Genomic DNA, 13,869 nt, shown 5'->3' with positions numbered 1-13,869 from the left:
ATCGTAAGAATCAAGAAAGAGGGAATCAAGTTGTGAGGAAGGACAACAAGACTTCTAGCAGATTAAATTATTCTTTCTTAACAAGAAAAAGCTGAGCTTTGTTTAAGAAAATGCTGCACCCATGTTTATCTTTGTCAAACAGAAAAGATGATCTTTTATTGCCCAATAAACTGACTACAGTGTTAACTGACTACAACTCTAGCCTGCCCCCCCCCCCCCCCCCCCCCCCACAGAAACATTGTTCATTTGCATGTTTGGTACGATTGTGGCGGCCGTCAAGAGCAGCTTCATCCAGCTCTTGATGTTTAGTACAGAGCTGGAGTCCTGGAGGCTGACAGGAAGCTGAGCGGTTGTGATCATTTAGAAACCCCCCCCAAAAAAAAAGTGCCACTTAAAAAAAAAAAACGCTGGCTGCCGTTCTGACACTGAGGAGACTGGATGAAATCCAGCTCAGTAGCTCTGACTGCTGCCGTCTCCATCAGGATTAACCCCCGCTGGAGATGCTCTCAGGACGGCCCAAGCTTTGCTGGCTTAAAAAAAGAGAAAGCTTTTTTATTATAATAAATCTGACACCAACAGATGAGAAATTACAGACACCGACAACATTCAGGTGTGAGGAATGCTTTAATACTTTGAGAATGTTCGTATCTTCACTGCACGAGCGTCTGCGCATCTTTGATGTGCTTTTCTTTTTTCTTTTCACATTTTTTTGTCATGTGCTTTAGATTTTCCACTTGGATTCCGTTTCCGCCTCTGAACATTCAGTCTGACCCCCCTACCTCAAGTCTGAAGGTGCTGGCTGTCTTCAAACTGAATAAAAAGACGACCTCAGAGATGTAATCGTTGTAATGGAAGTTAAAATACACTCGCTGTGCTTTGAGATGTCAGTATTCTGTGTTTTTTACAGAATACTGAGCAGCATGAGAGAGACGGCGACGTATTAAATGCAGCGTCTGTTATCCAAAAGCAACACAAAGTTCGTAGAAAAGTAAATTTATTACCACAAAAATAGGACATCCGGTTTGTAGTGCATAAATAGCTTTGACGTGAAACTACGGCACGTCTGAGGCGGCTGCTTCACCCCCCCACGCGTGGACTGAATACATTCTGATGCAAACATGAGAAAGGTGAGCACCCGGTAGAGAAAAGGCACTAAAGACAGTCAGTAGCACGGCAATCGAGCTCGCCCGCGTCCTCTCTTATTACCCAGAATCCTCTCCCTGGCCTCCCGTGCTTCAGCCAGTCACGAGGCTTCATCGGCACGGAGGTCAGAGGTCATCAGACTCCTCTCATAGAGGTGTTTTAGCTCCCACTCTCTTTTCTCCTGAAACCTTTGGCCTCTCTGTGGAAACAATCGGGACAAACTGAGTTTAGCTTATGCTCCGTTAAAACGATGCAACCCGGGAACCTTTTCACCCCCCTCGCAGGTTCGGCGGCTTAGCGATGAGCTGAAAACAAAGTGCTCTGAGTCGTTTTTAAAGCTGCAGTAATCAATTTCTTTTGCGTCCTTTGCTGTTAAATCGCGGCAAAAATTTGCCTACGTACACGGCGAGCAGAGGAGTGCGACCGTTTCAGCCCACATCACTTCCTTTTAGGGCAGGGGTCGGCAACCCAAAATGTTGAAAGAGCCATATTGGACCAAAACCACAAAAAACAAATATGTCTGGAGCCGCAAAAAATGAAAAGTCTTGTATAAACCTTAGAATGAAGGCAACACATGCTGCATGTTTCTATATTAGTTATAACTGGGGGAAGATTTTTTTTTCATTATGCACTTTGAGAAAAAAGTCGAAATGTCGAGAAAAAAGTGGAACATTTCGAGAAAAAGGTTGAAATGTCAAGATTAATGTTGAAGTACAATCTTGAAAAAAAAGTCGAAATGTCGACAAAAAAGTCGAAATGTTGAGGAAATAGTCAAGATTTCGTGAAAAAAGTCGAAATGTTGAGAAATAATTCAAAATATCGAGAAAAAAGTCGAAATGTTGAGATTAAAAAGGAAAGGAAAAAGGAAGAAAAAAAGAGAAAAAAAGGAAAAAGGAAAAAGAAAAAAAAAGAAAACAAGAAGAAAAAAAGAGAAAAAAGGAAAAAAAAGGAAAAAGAAGAAAAAAAGGAAAAAAGAAAAAAGGAAAAAAAAGAAGAAAAAAAGGAAAAAAAAGGTCAAACATTTTTGAAAAAGTTCCAGGAGCCACTAGGGCGGCGCTAAAGAGCCGCATGTGGCTCTAGAGCCGCGGGTTGCCGACCCCTGCTTTAGGGTTTATTTTAATCTCCAGTGGCTACAAGGCGACCTGCTGATCCGCTACCTGCACGCGTGTCCCGGTAGGACCAATCAGGGACGCTGCCTTTAAAAATTCAAAACCAAAGACAAAGGAAACATTAAATAAGTGCGTAATATTACTGAATGAGGATCTGGACACGGATAAAAACATAAAAACATTTAGTCGAGGCATGTAGCTGGCTTAGCTGAGCTTTAACACGCCTAAACCACGACCCCGAAGGTACACCGAGATTAGCTCGTGAAGCAAGCATAGCACGTATAAATAACTATAACTCAAGAGCTCCAACCCTTTATGAAATTGTTTAGACTCTAAATCTCAGCTAAGTGCCCTTTGGTAGTAGACTGTCATCAATTTTTACGACAATCAGAAGACATAATACATTCCTCAGCTGTCACTTTCAGGACATGGTCTCCTGATTTTAGTGAGATTTCTTGCCTGATTAAAACCTAAAATACTAAAAAAAAAGTCCCGTTATAGAAGTGTTTTGAAGGCCTTTTGGGTACTTCCGAACGTAAAACCAAAACAGCGAGCTAAAAGAGCCTAAACTTCACAAACATGTGAGTCAATGTTAATTTAAAGCTACTGTATGTAGCAATGCCACGTCTGGCCACATGGGGGCGCATCAATTTGCTGGGTTGGCAGAATAGCCACTAATCGCTAATGAGTCGGGACGGTCTGGCGCGTACCCTTGAGAAATGCTGCCCCCGTGTGGTCAGACGTGGCATCGCTGCATAGGGTGGCTTTAAAATGTTGATTAATGCAGCTTTATCTTTTATGTTGAAATGAAGAGCTGAAATGATTCACATTGTCTGTGGACGTAGGCTGAGCTCTGTCGGATCTTGCAGGTATTTTATGGATTTTTCAAAGCTGTCAAACATGAACTCAGAGCTCTCTGTCAGTGTAAACACAACACTGGCTTCAAACACACATACAAAATATATAAATATGTACAAAACATGTATACGTCTCACTGACATGCTCCAGTGTTTTGCTACACTTAGCAACCGCCCTTGCAGATGTTTGTTTTGGAAAGACAGCACCGAGCGCTACGCGGCGGGGAGTTGGAGGCCAGCACCAAGAGCTCTTCCTGTAGGTGAACGTTCAGAAAACGGGAGGAACTGAATCCGTTCCTCAGCCGCCGTCGGACGGAGCTGGGATCAGAATAAAGTCCGGACCAGTCTCCTGCCCTTGGCCTTGATCCGCGGGAAGGTGGCGCTCGTCTCCGGGCTGATGGACTGGGGGCCGAACGGGGTGTTCCCGCCTTTCCTCCTCAACAGGAAGTCGACGCTGGATGAGGTCATGGCGTAGAAGACGTTTCCTGTGGGAGGAATGACGAGTTCTGCATTAAGAGAAGAAGAGAGACAGAAAAACAAAACATTATAATTCAGCAGTTTCTTCAAGGCAGCTTCATCAAGTCCTGCTCCATGTGTCCAGCTTTAAAGGGCCAGTCCCACCTCACTTCTTCCCCCTCTCATGTTTGCTTATATGTGTAGGGCCGTTACTGTTTCTTTTTAGATATATGGAGAGGGAAAGCTAACTCAAGCTAACTAAAAGTTGTATATCCATCCTCCTTTGCAATGAATCGACTGATAACTTTTGACATAAACATACACTGCATCGCTTTGAACGAAGGCAGTCGTGAGAATCAAGAAAGAGGAAATCAAGTCTGTGAGGAAGGGCAACAAGACTTCTAGCAGATTAAGTTCTTGTTTCTTGGCAAGAAAAAGCTGAGCTTTGTTTAAGAAAATGCTGCATCTCATGTTTATCTTTATGTCAAATAGACAAGACTATATTTTTTTGCCCAATAAACTGACTCCATAGTTTCTATCTCCACCTTCTGCAATACGCATAATTTGATGTGTTTCTGGTGCTGCACGAAGGTGCATCCATGGCATCTCGACCCAGCTTTCAATTCACTCAGTATGTTTATATGCACAAAGTCAAATTGTTGCCTCAATCCGACTGATATCGAAGTTTTAACAGCCATGTTTACGCCTTAGCCGGGCTGTAATGGAACTGAACTGAAGCTCTTGAGATGGAGCTTTTAGTGCCAGATAACGTTATCCCGACATGTATACACAACCATGCTTAGCCGAGCTACTAGCCGCCCCAGGACTCCCCCTTCTGGAAGTGACGACACCGCGAAAACCAGAGTATCAACACAGTAGGAGAAGAAGACGAACAACAAAGAAGTAATCGGAAGAACGGCAACGTGAAAGTGCGTGTGGCACCACCTAGCATCGTGGTGTTGAACGCACCTCAATCAATAATCGATTATCTTCTTGCCCATGTTTACTTGGATTTCTCTGAACCCCTGGTTTAATCCTTAGTAGATTGTTGCCAATAGCTGGATTTAGATGTGCATGTAACCACACGGACTGTCTGTCCTTCCTTGGACCTTATTTTGTAGTTATTAAACACTGAAAACGGAAAATTTGCAAAATATCCTGCTGGTCTGGAGCTGCTTTGACACGCACTTTGGGCCTCTTCAAAGGCTTCCAGTCAAATTATTGGATTGCTGTATTTTCTGTACATATTCATTGTGTTAGCCAGCCGTTCACTTGATGCCAAGTAGACCCAACCCTTGGGAAAGGTGTTGCTGGTAGCGCGTGAATACACAAATGTTATTTTAATGATCGCAAACATTTTAGAAATTTTGACATTTTTACACATGAATTACGTTTTTTTCATTCAAGTGACGATAAAGGCCCCAGGTTACAGTGTTAAAAGTGGAAATACCTGGATCCTGAAAAAAAAGACATATTTTAACTTTCAAGCACACTGAAGCAAAATTAGCATCCTTTTGGAAAGTCAGTGATACGCTCTACAGGAAGTCACAATTTTATCCCCATTTGAACAAAATTAATACACCTAAAAATAAAAGTGATCCATAAATAAGTTGCCAACACAAACAGATTCTTATTTGTCCAGCTTGAGTGGATTAATTCTCTACCTTTTCCTTCGGGCAGTAGCTGGATCAGCTCGTATCTGGACGCCTGTTTGGGATCCTGATTGTGCTTCTCTAAGGCAGAGCTGATCACAGTGGGGGTCTTGTCATTGCTGGTAACCTGAGGGGAAAGAGCAGAATAACAATGACGACAGGACAGCTTGATTTGCTCTAATGATACGCTGGCTCCATTGTATCCTGCGGGTCTGAGTCTGATGACTATCATTAAGCGGTCCTTTTTGCAGACAGGAGAACAGCTGGAAGTGCACCATGTCACCGAAAAACGAGGAAAAATAACCAGGGCACTGGCTAAATTAGAGTTAAAGGGTTTGGTTTGTGTACCAGTATGCTTCGGTACAGGTTTCCATCCTGCAGGTCCATCCGTATCCTGATGATCCGCATGTCGGGGCCAGACCCCTGGATGTTACCGGTGGGGTTGTTGCCGCAGGAGGCCGACCGGCGGTGGGATTTGGTTGGTGTGGTCGGAGTCAGCGTGGTGGGGGTGGATTCCACGGTTGGAGGCGACGTGTCGACATCCAGACAGGACACGGACGGAGATCTCATGTGCTGCAATGGAAAGAACATGTTAACTGATCGTTTTTAGCATAAGGGATCAAACTTTCAGTGTCTTAAAAGACTATTTTTCGTGTCAAGTCAAAAATGCTCTCTCATGGTGTTCCTCAGTGTTCCGTGCCAGGACCAATCCTGTTTTTATTACAGTAATCCCTCGATATAACACGGTTCACCTTTCACAGTCTTGCTGCTTCACGGATTTTCATTGTGCATTGTTTCCTGGATTCTGATTGGCTAAACAGTCGCCCCGCTTCTTCACTTCCTGTGTCAATAACGTTGGTCGCTTAGCAACAAGCTGAGAACGGCCAATGAACTTCAGCAGCAGCTCAAGAACGGGACCCTTTGACGAATCGTTCATTACAGTCTCAAATATAATCGATGGTGGCATGTCGGTTTATAAAAAACTTTTTGCCCAGAAGAAAAAAGAGCAACAACAAAGACCCATAATTATGGGTCTCGAAAAAACACACGTGCACCGCAGGCTTTAGAAGACAAAATCGCTACAGAGCGAGTCGGGATGTAGCAGCAGTCAGAAGAGAAGTGAAATACGCGCCAGTCACAATTTGTCCTACTTTACTTATTGTATTTTTTTCATAATCATTTTTAATTTTCTCCTGATCTCCATAAATTTGAAGCCTTGTATAATAATTGTAAAAAAAATAAAGGTTGCTACTTCACGGACCTATCATGGGTTCTTTTTGTAACGTAACCCCTGCGAAAAACGAGGGATTACTGTATCTATATTCTCCCTCGGGTGGCTCATAAGACTCTTTTAATAATGTGTCCTGCTACTTTATGCGGATGATATTCAGCTCTACGGTTCCTTTCAAGAGTCGGAGAGAGGTGTGTTACCCAGCTTGCTTGACTGTTTTGATGCCATTAGCTAACAATTATTTTCATCCGAGACATTGATCAACACCTCAGTCCCTGAGCTCCTCTGTCCAGTCGAGCATCAGAAACCTTGGCACATGGTTTTAACATCACTGTCCTCGGAGAGGCATTCACAGGTATTGATCAAAAACTACTTTCATCACTGGACCAAGCCCCAAAATACATCTGCAAACTTTTAACCCTTTATTAACCCTGTGACCCTGTCCAGGATTAAATGGGTATAGAAAATGGATGGATGGATGGATGGATGGATGGATAACCCCTTATTCCTCAGCTTGTATATTTAAGTCCAGAGAGGTACCAAGAGCTTGTTTTAAAACCATGGAGACCATGGTAAATACACTTTTATTTAAACAAGCCTGAGCAACTTGATTATGTTATTTAAGTGTCAGTGATTTACCTTTGTGAGTTTTGAGAGGAAGTTGTTGACCGGTGAATGAAAGTCAAAGAGACTGTCGCTGTCACCAGCCAGGCTGCTCCGGGAGGCACTCAGGCTGGAGACACAAAACAAAAACACAGACAATCAAATCATTATCACGGCTGGGAGGTGTGGTGGAGGGAGCATCATCATAAAGCCTGGCTTCACTTGCTCAGGGCCTAGACTACCTGCCAGTATAATCAGTACTCGAGTTGAGGGGGGATGGCATCCCCTCTGAAATAAAAACGGTCAAAATTATCCCCCCCTGTAAAACTGCCATCCCTCCTTTCCATCCCTTATGTCATTTCATCAATGAATGTGGTATTACTGCTATTTCAACATTTAGAGTCATCACCAGAAAAATAACCTATTTGACAATTTTCAACTGTTTCAAGTAAATTTTCACTTGAAATAAGTAGGAAAATCTGCCAGTGGGACAAGATTTATATTCTCATTACAAGCAAAAACATCTTGTTCCACATGCAGATTTTTCTACTTATTTCAAGTGAAAATCTACTTGAAACAGGTGAAAATTGTTGTTTTTTCCAGTGATGAGTCTTGTTTTAAGTGTAATGAGATTTTACTAAAATTAGACATTTTAACTAGAAATAAGACAAATATTCTTGTTAAGATTTTGAGTTTTTGCAGTGATCCATTTTACTTATCCTGTGAAGAACAGAATCATATTGATAAGCTCAGAAAACTGTTTTTTATTGTTGTGTTTTGATGTATTTGATGTAAGCCCAGTGGATATTTAAAGCTTACAGAAGGCTGCATTCAACTGCTGCTATGTCATTCCTGCAGTATTTCTGCAGGTGTTTTGGTCAGTGCTATTATTTGTAATATATTATATTATTTGTAATCAGCACAAATGATCTGTCCCCATATGATAAAATCCACAATCCCCCCTGATTTTTTTTCACAACTTAAGTACTGAGTATAATAATTTATTCAGATAACAAAGGTATCCTGCAGGATAATGTCAGGATGGATGTTCTCCAGCTGAAGCAAGACAAGGACTTTCAGAGACTGAAGACAGAAATGCTTCAGAAAAAGAAATATCCGTCTTTCAGCACGATCCCGGACCTTTAGAGAGCCGTTCACAGTCACTGCTGCCGCAGGAGGCTTGACCGACTGTTAATGCCAGGTGTTCACTTCATTATCCCACAAGCATGGTCAATATTTGTCCAGTAAAGATATGAGAAATTATAATTGCTGGTACGTCGTCAGCTTGAGCACACTGTGTTTGTCTATTGTTGAGAGGCAGGTGGAGACCAGATCTCATTTTCATTTTATTCATATGCCTTTTTTCACCACTATATGTCCTTATCGTGGACGACTGATGTCGTGTCGTGTGTGTTTTGTGTGACAGCACTCAGCGGGTCTTACTCGGGGCACTGCGTGATGACCACTGTCGGGGTAAGGCCACGAGGGCTCGGCTCACTGGGCGCTTCGATCTCATTGGACAGCCTGTAACTGCAGTCAGACGACAAACAGCCCATGAAACCCACTCCATTATAACAAAGAAATAAAAAAAAAAAAAAAAAACCCTGAGTAAACACAGCAATTTCCGTGTTCAACATTTTGATCAGTAGCTCGAGGCGAAACGTGGAAACGTACCTCTGCTCCTCTGTGAGAGTGGGGACGCTGTGGTACCACTGCAGGAAGGCCTCGTCCGTGACGAAGACACAGTTCTTACAGGAGGACTGCAGGAGGCGGATCTGAGCTAAAACCTCAAATTCCTGTTAACAAAGAGTTTTGTCACCACAATATTTCACAATTACCCCCCCATACTGAGTGACTCTTCAGTTACGCTGCAGGTTTCTCTCATCGTGTCCTCGGGACCTTCCTCGTAATCATTTCCTGACTCAGATATTGTGTAACCTCTGCTCCCTACTTTGCATATTTGCTTACTTTTGCTCTTGTTATTCGTCAAAGCTGAGCTTATTTTGTGAAAAACACACGCAATGTCTCTCACGGCAGAGAACAGGTTATGTTTTCGACTTCAACTGGTAGGTATTGCACCACTTACCCTTCTCCTTTTGTCGAAGTTGATGTAGCCGTTCTGCAAAGGGGGATACAAGATGCGTCAGATCACTGCCAATATTGCTAAATAAACACTCCAGAGGAAACAACTGGCCTTTCCTCCCGACAGAGGTGAGATCAACTTACATCCAGCCGGTCTTTGACCGCCGTGTCCAGCATGGTGAGGTCCGTCAGGAAGATTCCCAGGTAGGGCACGGTGCCCTGAGCATGGGACTGTGTGTTAAGAAGAGGAGAGAAGTGTTTCGTCAATACCCCAGAGGGCTTTTCTTCACAAGCCAAAGAGCCCACACAGAGATGGATTTCAGAGCGGCCGCCTGCAGCTATTTTTCACACGGCGGCTCAGGATTCAGCACAGCACGCAGACAAAACACACACACACGGATGAGGCTCCACTTTGCTGCGGCATGCTGGTCGATCCAGCCTCAATCAAAGAGCCCGTGCACCCTCCCGCTCGGCGGGGCTGACATCACAGTGGATGTCTGGATGCCGTTTTGTAGCGAGAGGTTTTATTCAATAGCTGTTGGAGTTTTATCCGTTTTTAAGCTCTCAGCAAGAGAGACAGAGCTTTTAATTTATGCAATTTAGACACCAAAAACCAGGTCCTATCTACAGGTTCATGTGATCATTTAACCAAAAGCAGCACAGCAAAAGCTTTATTAAAGATAAAATAATACTCATATGATGTCTGCTTTTCTATAAAGACTTAAAGCCACTCTATGAAGCAGTACCACTTCTGACCACATGGGGGCTGCGTTGAATAAAGAGTCTTTGACAATCGTGGGGATAGTGGGGACGGTCCGGCATGTCATTTAATCAGAGGTGTCAAGTAACGAAGTACAAATACTTCGTTACCTTACTTAAGTAGAAATTTTGGTTATCTATACTTTACTGGAGTAATTATTTTTCCGACGACTTTTTACTTTTACTCCTTACATTTTCACACAATTATCTGTACTTTTTACTCCTTACATTTTAAAAACAGCCTTGTTACTCTATTTCATTTCGGCCTTTAAACAAAAACTTCAGATGTTCTTGTCCAGTTTTGTTCTTACATCCGTTCCCTCAGATTCCTGCAACTAAACTTGGATGTACATTCCAATAAAGGTTAGGATAAATGATAACATGCCTCTGAAGTTTGACTTTTTGCACCATTACAATACTTATAGGCAACTAGTCATCATATTTCCTGCTCTCTGAAACACATGTTAATGCTCAATAGTACACATATATGCTTCTTTAATATATTTGCATTATACTAAGATGCATTCATTTTCAATGGCTTTTGTCCTTAATGGCTTTTTTCCCCCTTCCATTACTTTTACTTTTATACTTTAAGTAGTTTTAAAACCAGTACTTTTATCCTTTACTTGAGCAAAAAACTTGAGTTGATACTTCAACTTCTACAGGAGTATTTTTAAACTCTAGTATCTATACTTCTACCTGAGTAATGAATGTGAATACTTTTGACACCTCTGCATTTAATAATTTAAACATTAACTTTCTTGTGTGATCAGAGGTGGCATTGTTACATTGAGTGGCTTTAAAAACACATCTGAAGATGAATTTAATCACAGATAATTGTTTACACACCTTTAACCAGATTTCTGGTCTCAAACTTTGGCCAATGCTAATAACACTTTTCCAGGGGCTTACATCATTTCAGATGTGTATAAACTCCGACATAAAGGCCTATGGGGGTTGAACATCCCTACAGGCTGAAACGTTTGGCTTTTATACCAGACAGAGACTGAAAAGTTGGTGAAGATAGTTCTAGTTTATTTGCATCAGAGGCTTTGCCTGTTGGAAGAGTTCCTCCCTAACTGAAGTTGAAAAGTCTTATTGAACAAACCCTAATAGATCTGACACTCCTGTGAGGATAATTTGCAAGTTCTGAACTGTGAATGCGAACTCAGACCGAACACATCTGAGACCTTTGAGGAGAGGGACTTGTGCAGTTTCATCCACTTCCAGCCGATTGCTGGCTGTCCAACAAAGCTCCAGCTGTCAGAGGGATGTCGAGTGAGTTCATTAATCTAAAACCCAGACGTTCAACCCTGCGATCCCACACAATCAAAACAATCTCCCAGGAAGCTCAACCCGCCGTCAAAAGCCTTAACAGCCTTTCCACTCCACTCACCCTGTTAAGATGTCTGCTGTTGAGTCTGTTGTCAAGGTTGGCAAACTTTGACGTGCCCTCCTGCAAGACAAAAAACGGGGGCAAAGGTTTGAATTTTTTCAATTTTTAATTCTGTTTTTCAACTTCTAAACCCACAAGAAGGACAACCACAACTTTGAGCCTTATAGTTTGTACGCAGAAATGTATCTAGATGATCTGATTTTATTTATTTTTGACGACATGATTTAACGCCAAAGCCAAACTGGTCTCCTGTTGACAAAAATGTTTGTCCAGCTCTCATATGGTCCATGATATATGGGCCCGTATCAAACTTCCCCTTTCTAACACCATGAATCAGATTATTATTACTATTTATTATTTTTAGGTAAATAAAAATCGCAGCTAACAAAAATAACGCGTGGAGTTCCTCAAGGTTCTGGTTTGGGGCCTCTGTTGTTTAACATTACTATGCTATCCCACTTGCTTAGTTTATGAAAAGAACAAAATGTGTTGCCATAACTATGCAGATGACACAAAAATCAATATAACCATCTAACCAAGAGACTATAATCTAATTCAAACATTGATCAAATGCATTGATCAAGTTAAAGAGTTGATGTGACAGAATTTTCAGTTTTCATTAGCGCTACCCTTCGACACGACGGCCGTCGGGGGTACTGCAGCCAACAGTGAAGCCGGCACGGGAGAACGGGTAGAACACGCATGCAGCGTCATGTGACGCCACATCCGCAGGACAGCGCGGGAAATTCGGCCCCACAATTACAGCACATTTTGCAGCATACAGCCTGTTCAAGGCAACGGAGAGATACACTAGAGGGCTCATTCTTTTTGGTTTGGAACGCTTCATCTGACATTATTACTAGAAAACTTAAAACGTATACAAATTTTTTTCATAAATCCTGCCTCAATCCTACCTCATGCGCCTTTAAATGACAACACAGACAACACAGAAATAATAGTGTTTGGAGTCAAGAAAAAGAGATCACTCAGCTTCAAGCAGTGAAGCTAAAAACCAGGAGCCAAGCCAGAAATCTGGGAGTGGTTCTGGACTCAGACCTGAATTTTAACAGCCACATTAAGACAGTAGTGAAGTCAGACTATTATCGGCTAAAGAATATATCAGGATTAAAGGACAGATGTCTCACCAAGACCAGGATTGTGGACCACATAACTCCAGGTCTTAGATCTTTAGACTGGCTTCCCGACTGTCCCAGAACAGATGTTCAATCCAGCTGTTGGTTTATAAATCTCTAAATGTTCTCGGGCCAAAATACATCTCTGATCTCCTGGTCCTTGATGAACCAACCAGAACCCTCAGGTCGTCAGGGCCACGCCTACTTTCTGAGTTACAACCAAACACGGTGAGGCAGCGTTCAGCTTTCATGCTCCTCACCTGTGGAACCAGCTCCCAGAATGCATTGGGGCTTCTGAAAATCTCAGCTGCTTTAACTTCATTTAATCAGCTACATTTCATCTGTTTTATTATTTTATCTTTCTCTCTCTAATTTTTTTTCTCTCTTACTCTGCTTTTAAACCGTTTTTCTTTTAATGCACATTTAAATGTTTTTACGTGTAACCAGAGGTGTCAAGTAACAAAGTACAAATACTTTGTTACCTTACTTAAGTAGAAATTTTGGTTATCTATACTTCACTGGAGTAATTATTTTTCAGACGACTTTTTACTTTTACTCCTTACATTTTCACGCAATTATCTGTACTTTTTACTCCTTACATTTTAAAAACAGCCTCGTTATTCTATTTCATTTCGGCCTTTAAAAAAAAAACTATCCAGTTAAATTGCTCCATCCGGATAGAGTGAATTTGGTTGTGGTTGTGGCACAGATGTTCATGTCCAGTTTTGATCTTACATCCTTTGCCCTCAGATTCTTGCAACTAAACTTGGATGTACATTCCAATAAAGGTTAGGATAAATGATAACATGCCTCTGAAGTTTGACTTTTTGCACCATTACAATACTTATAGGCAACTAGTCATCATATCCTCTGCTCTCTGAAACACATGTTAATGCTCAATAGTACACATATATGGTTCTTTTTTAGCAACCCCCCAATTCTTTGCATAACAGTCTACAGACCCCCCCAGTATTCCACCTGTTTTATCAGCCAATTCTCTGAACTTTTATCAATTATTCACACCTCCTACAACAGGATCTTAATAACTGGTGATTTTAATCTGCACTTAGACAACATCTCAGACCCAGTATCTAGAGAATTTTTAAACCTTTTAAACTGTCTAGATTTTAAGCAACATGTCACACAGCCGACCCACAGCAGAGGGCGCACCCTGGACCTGGTCATAACCTACGGCCTGTCCCTGGGTGCGTGCTCTGTTGTGGACCTGGCTGTGTCTGACCATTTCTGCGTGTTTTTTAACATCACCAGTTTTAACCAGCGGGAGGCCCCGGTGAGAACGGTGAGGAAACGTAACCTAACTCCTGAAGTGGCTGCAAATTTTATCCAGATTTTACAGAACACTCCTGCAGAGATTTTACCAGCACCCTGTGATTTTATCGTTGACAATTTTAACAAAATACTCAAAACAACGCTGGACTCAGTGGCTC

The 13,869-nt window shown here is 42.0% G+C and overlaps 1 protein-coding gene across 4 annotated transcripts in view; it reads right to left on the bottom strand.

The window, feature by feature from the left end:
• Nucleotides 1-3,111: 3,111 nt before the first annotated feature.
• rgl2 (ral guanine nucleotide dissociation stimulator-like 2) overlaps nucleotides 3,112-13,869 on the bottom strand; it is a 42,865-nt gene continuing 32,107 nt past the window's right edge. For all 4 annotated transcript variants that reach the window (XM_061717457.1, XM_061717458.1, XM_061717459.1 and 1 more), the window contains 9 exons: nucleotides 11,289-11,348; nucleotides 9,278-9,364; nucleotides 9,138-9,170; nucleotides 8,726-8,847; nucleotides 8,495-8,581; nucleotides 7,088-7,181; nucleotides 5,566-5,790; nucleotides 5,230-5,344; nucleotides 3,112-3,615 (listed from right to left, as the gene is read on the bottom strand). In XM_061717457.1, coding sequence (XP_061573441.1) covers nucleotides 3,434-3,615; nucleotides 5,230-5,344; nucleotides 5,566-5,790; nucleotides 7,088-7,181; nucleotides 8,495-8,581; nucleotides 8,726-8,847; nucleotides 9,138-9,170; nucleotides 9,278-9,364; nucleotides 11,289-11,348 — 1,005 coding nt within the window. In that variant the 3' untranslated portion in view covers nucleotides 3,112-3,433. The remainder of the gene's footprint in view (nucleotides 3,616-5,229; nucleotides 5,345-5,565; nucleotides 5,791-7,087; nucleotides 7,182-8,494; nucleotides 8,582-8,725; nucleotides 8,848-9,137; nucleotides 9,171-9,277; nucleotides 9,365-11,288; nucleotides 11,349-13,869) is intronic.

Source organism: Cololabis saira, chromosome 3 (assembly GCF_033807715.1).
Source record: "Cololabis saira isolate AMF1-May2022 chromosome 3, fColSai1.1, whole genome shotgun sequence".
NCBI lineage: Eukaryota > Metazoa > Chordata > Actinopteri > Beloniformes > Belonidae > Cololabis > Cololabis saira.
Note: the sequence above shows the minus strand (reverse complement) of the source record. Positions and strands in the feature narration are given on the sequence as shown.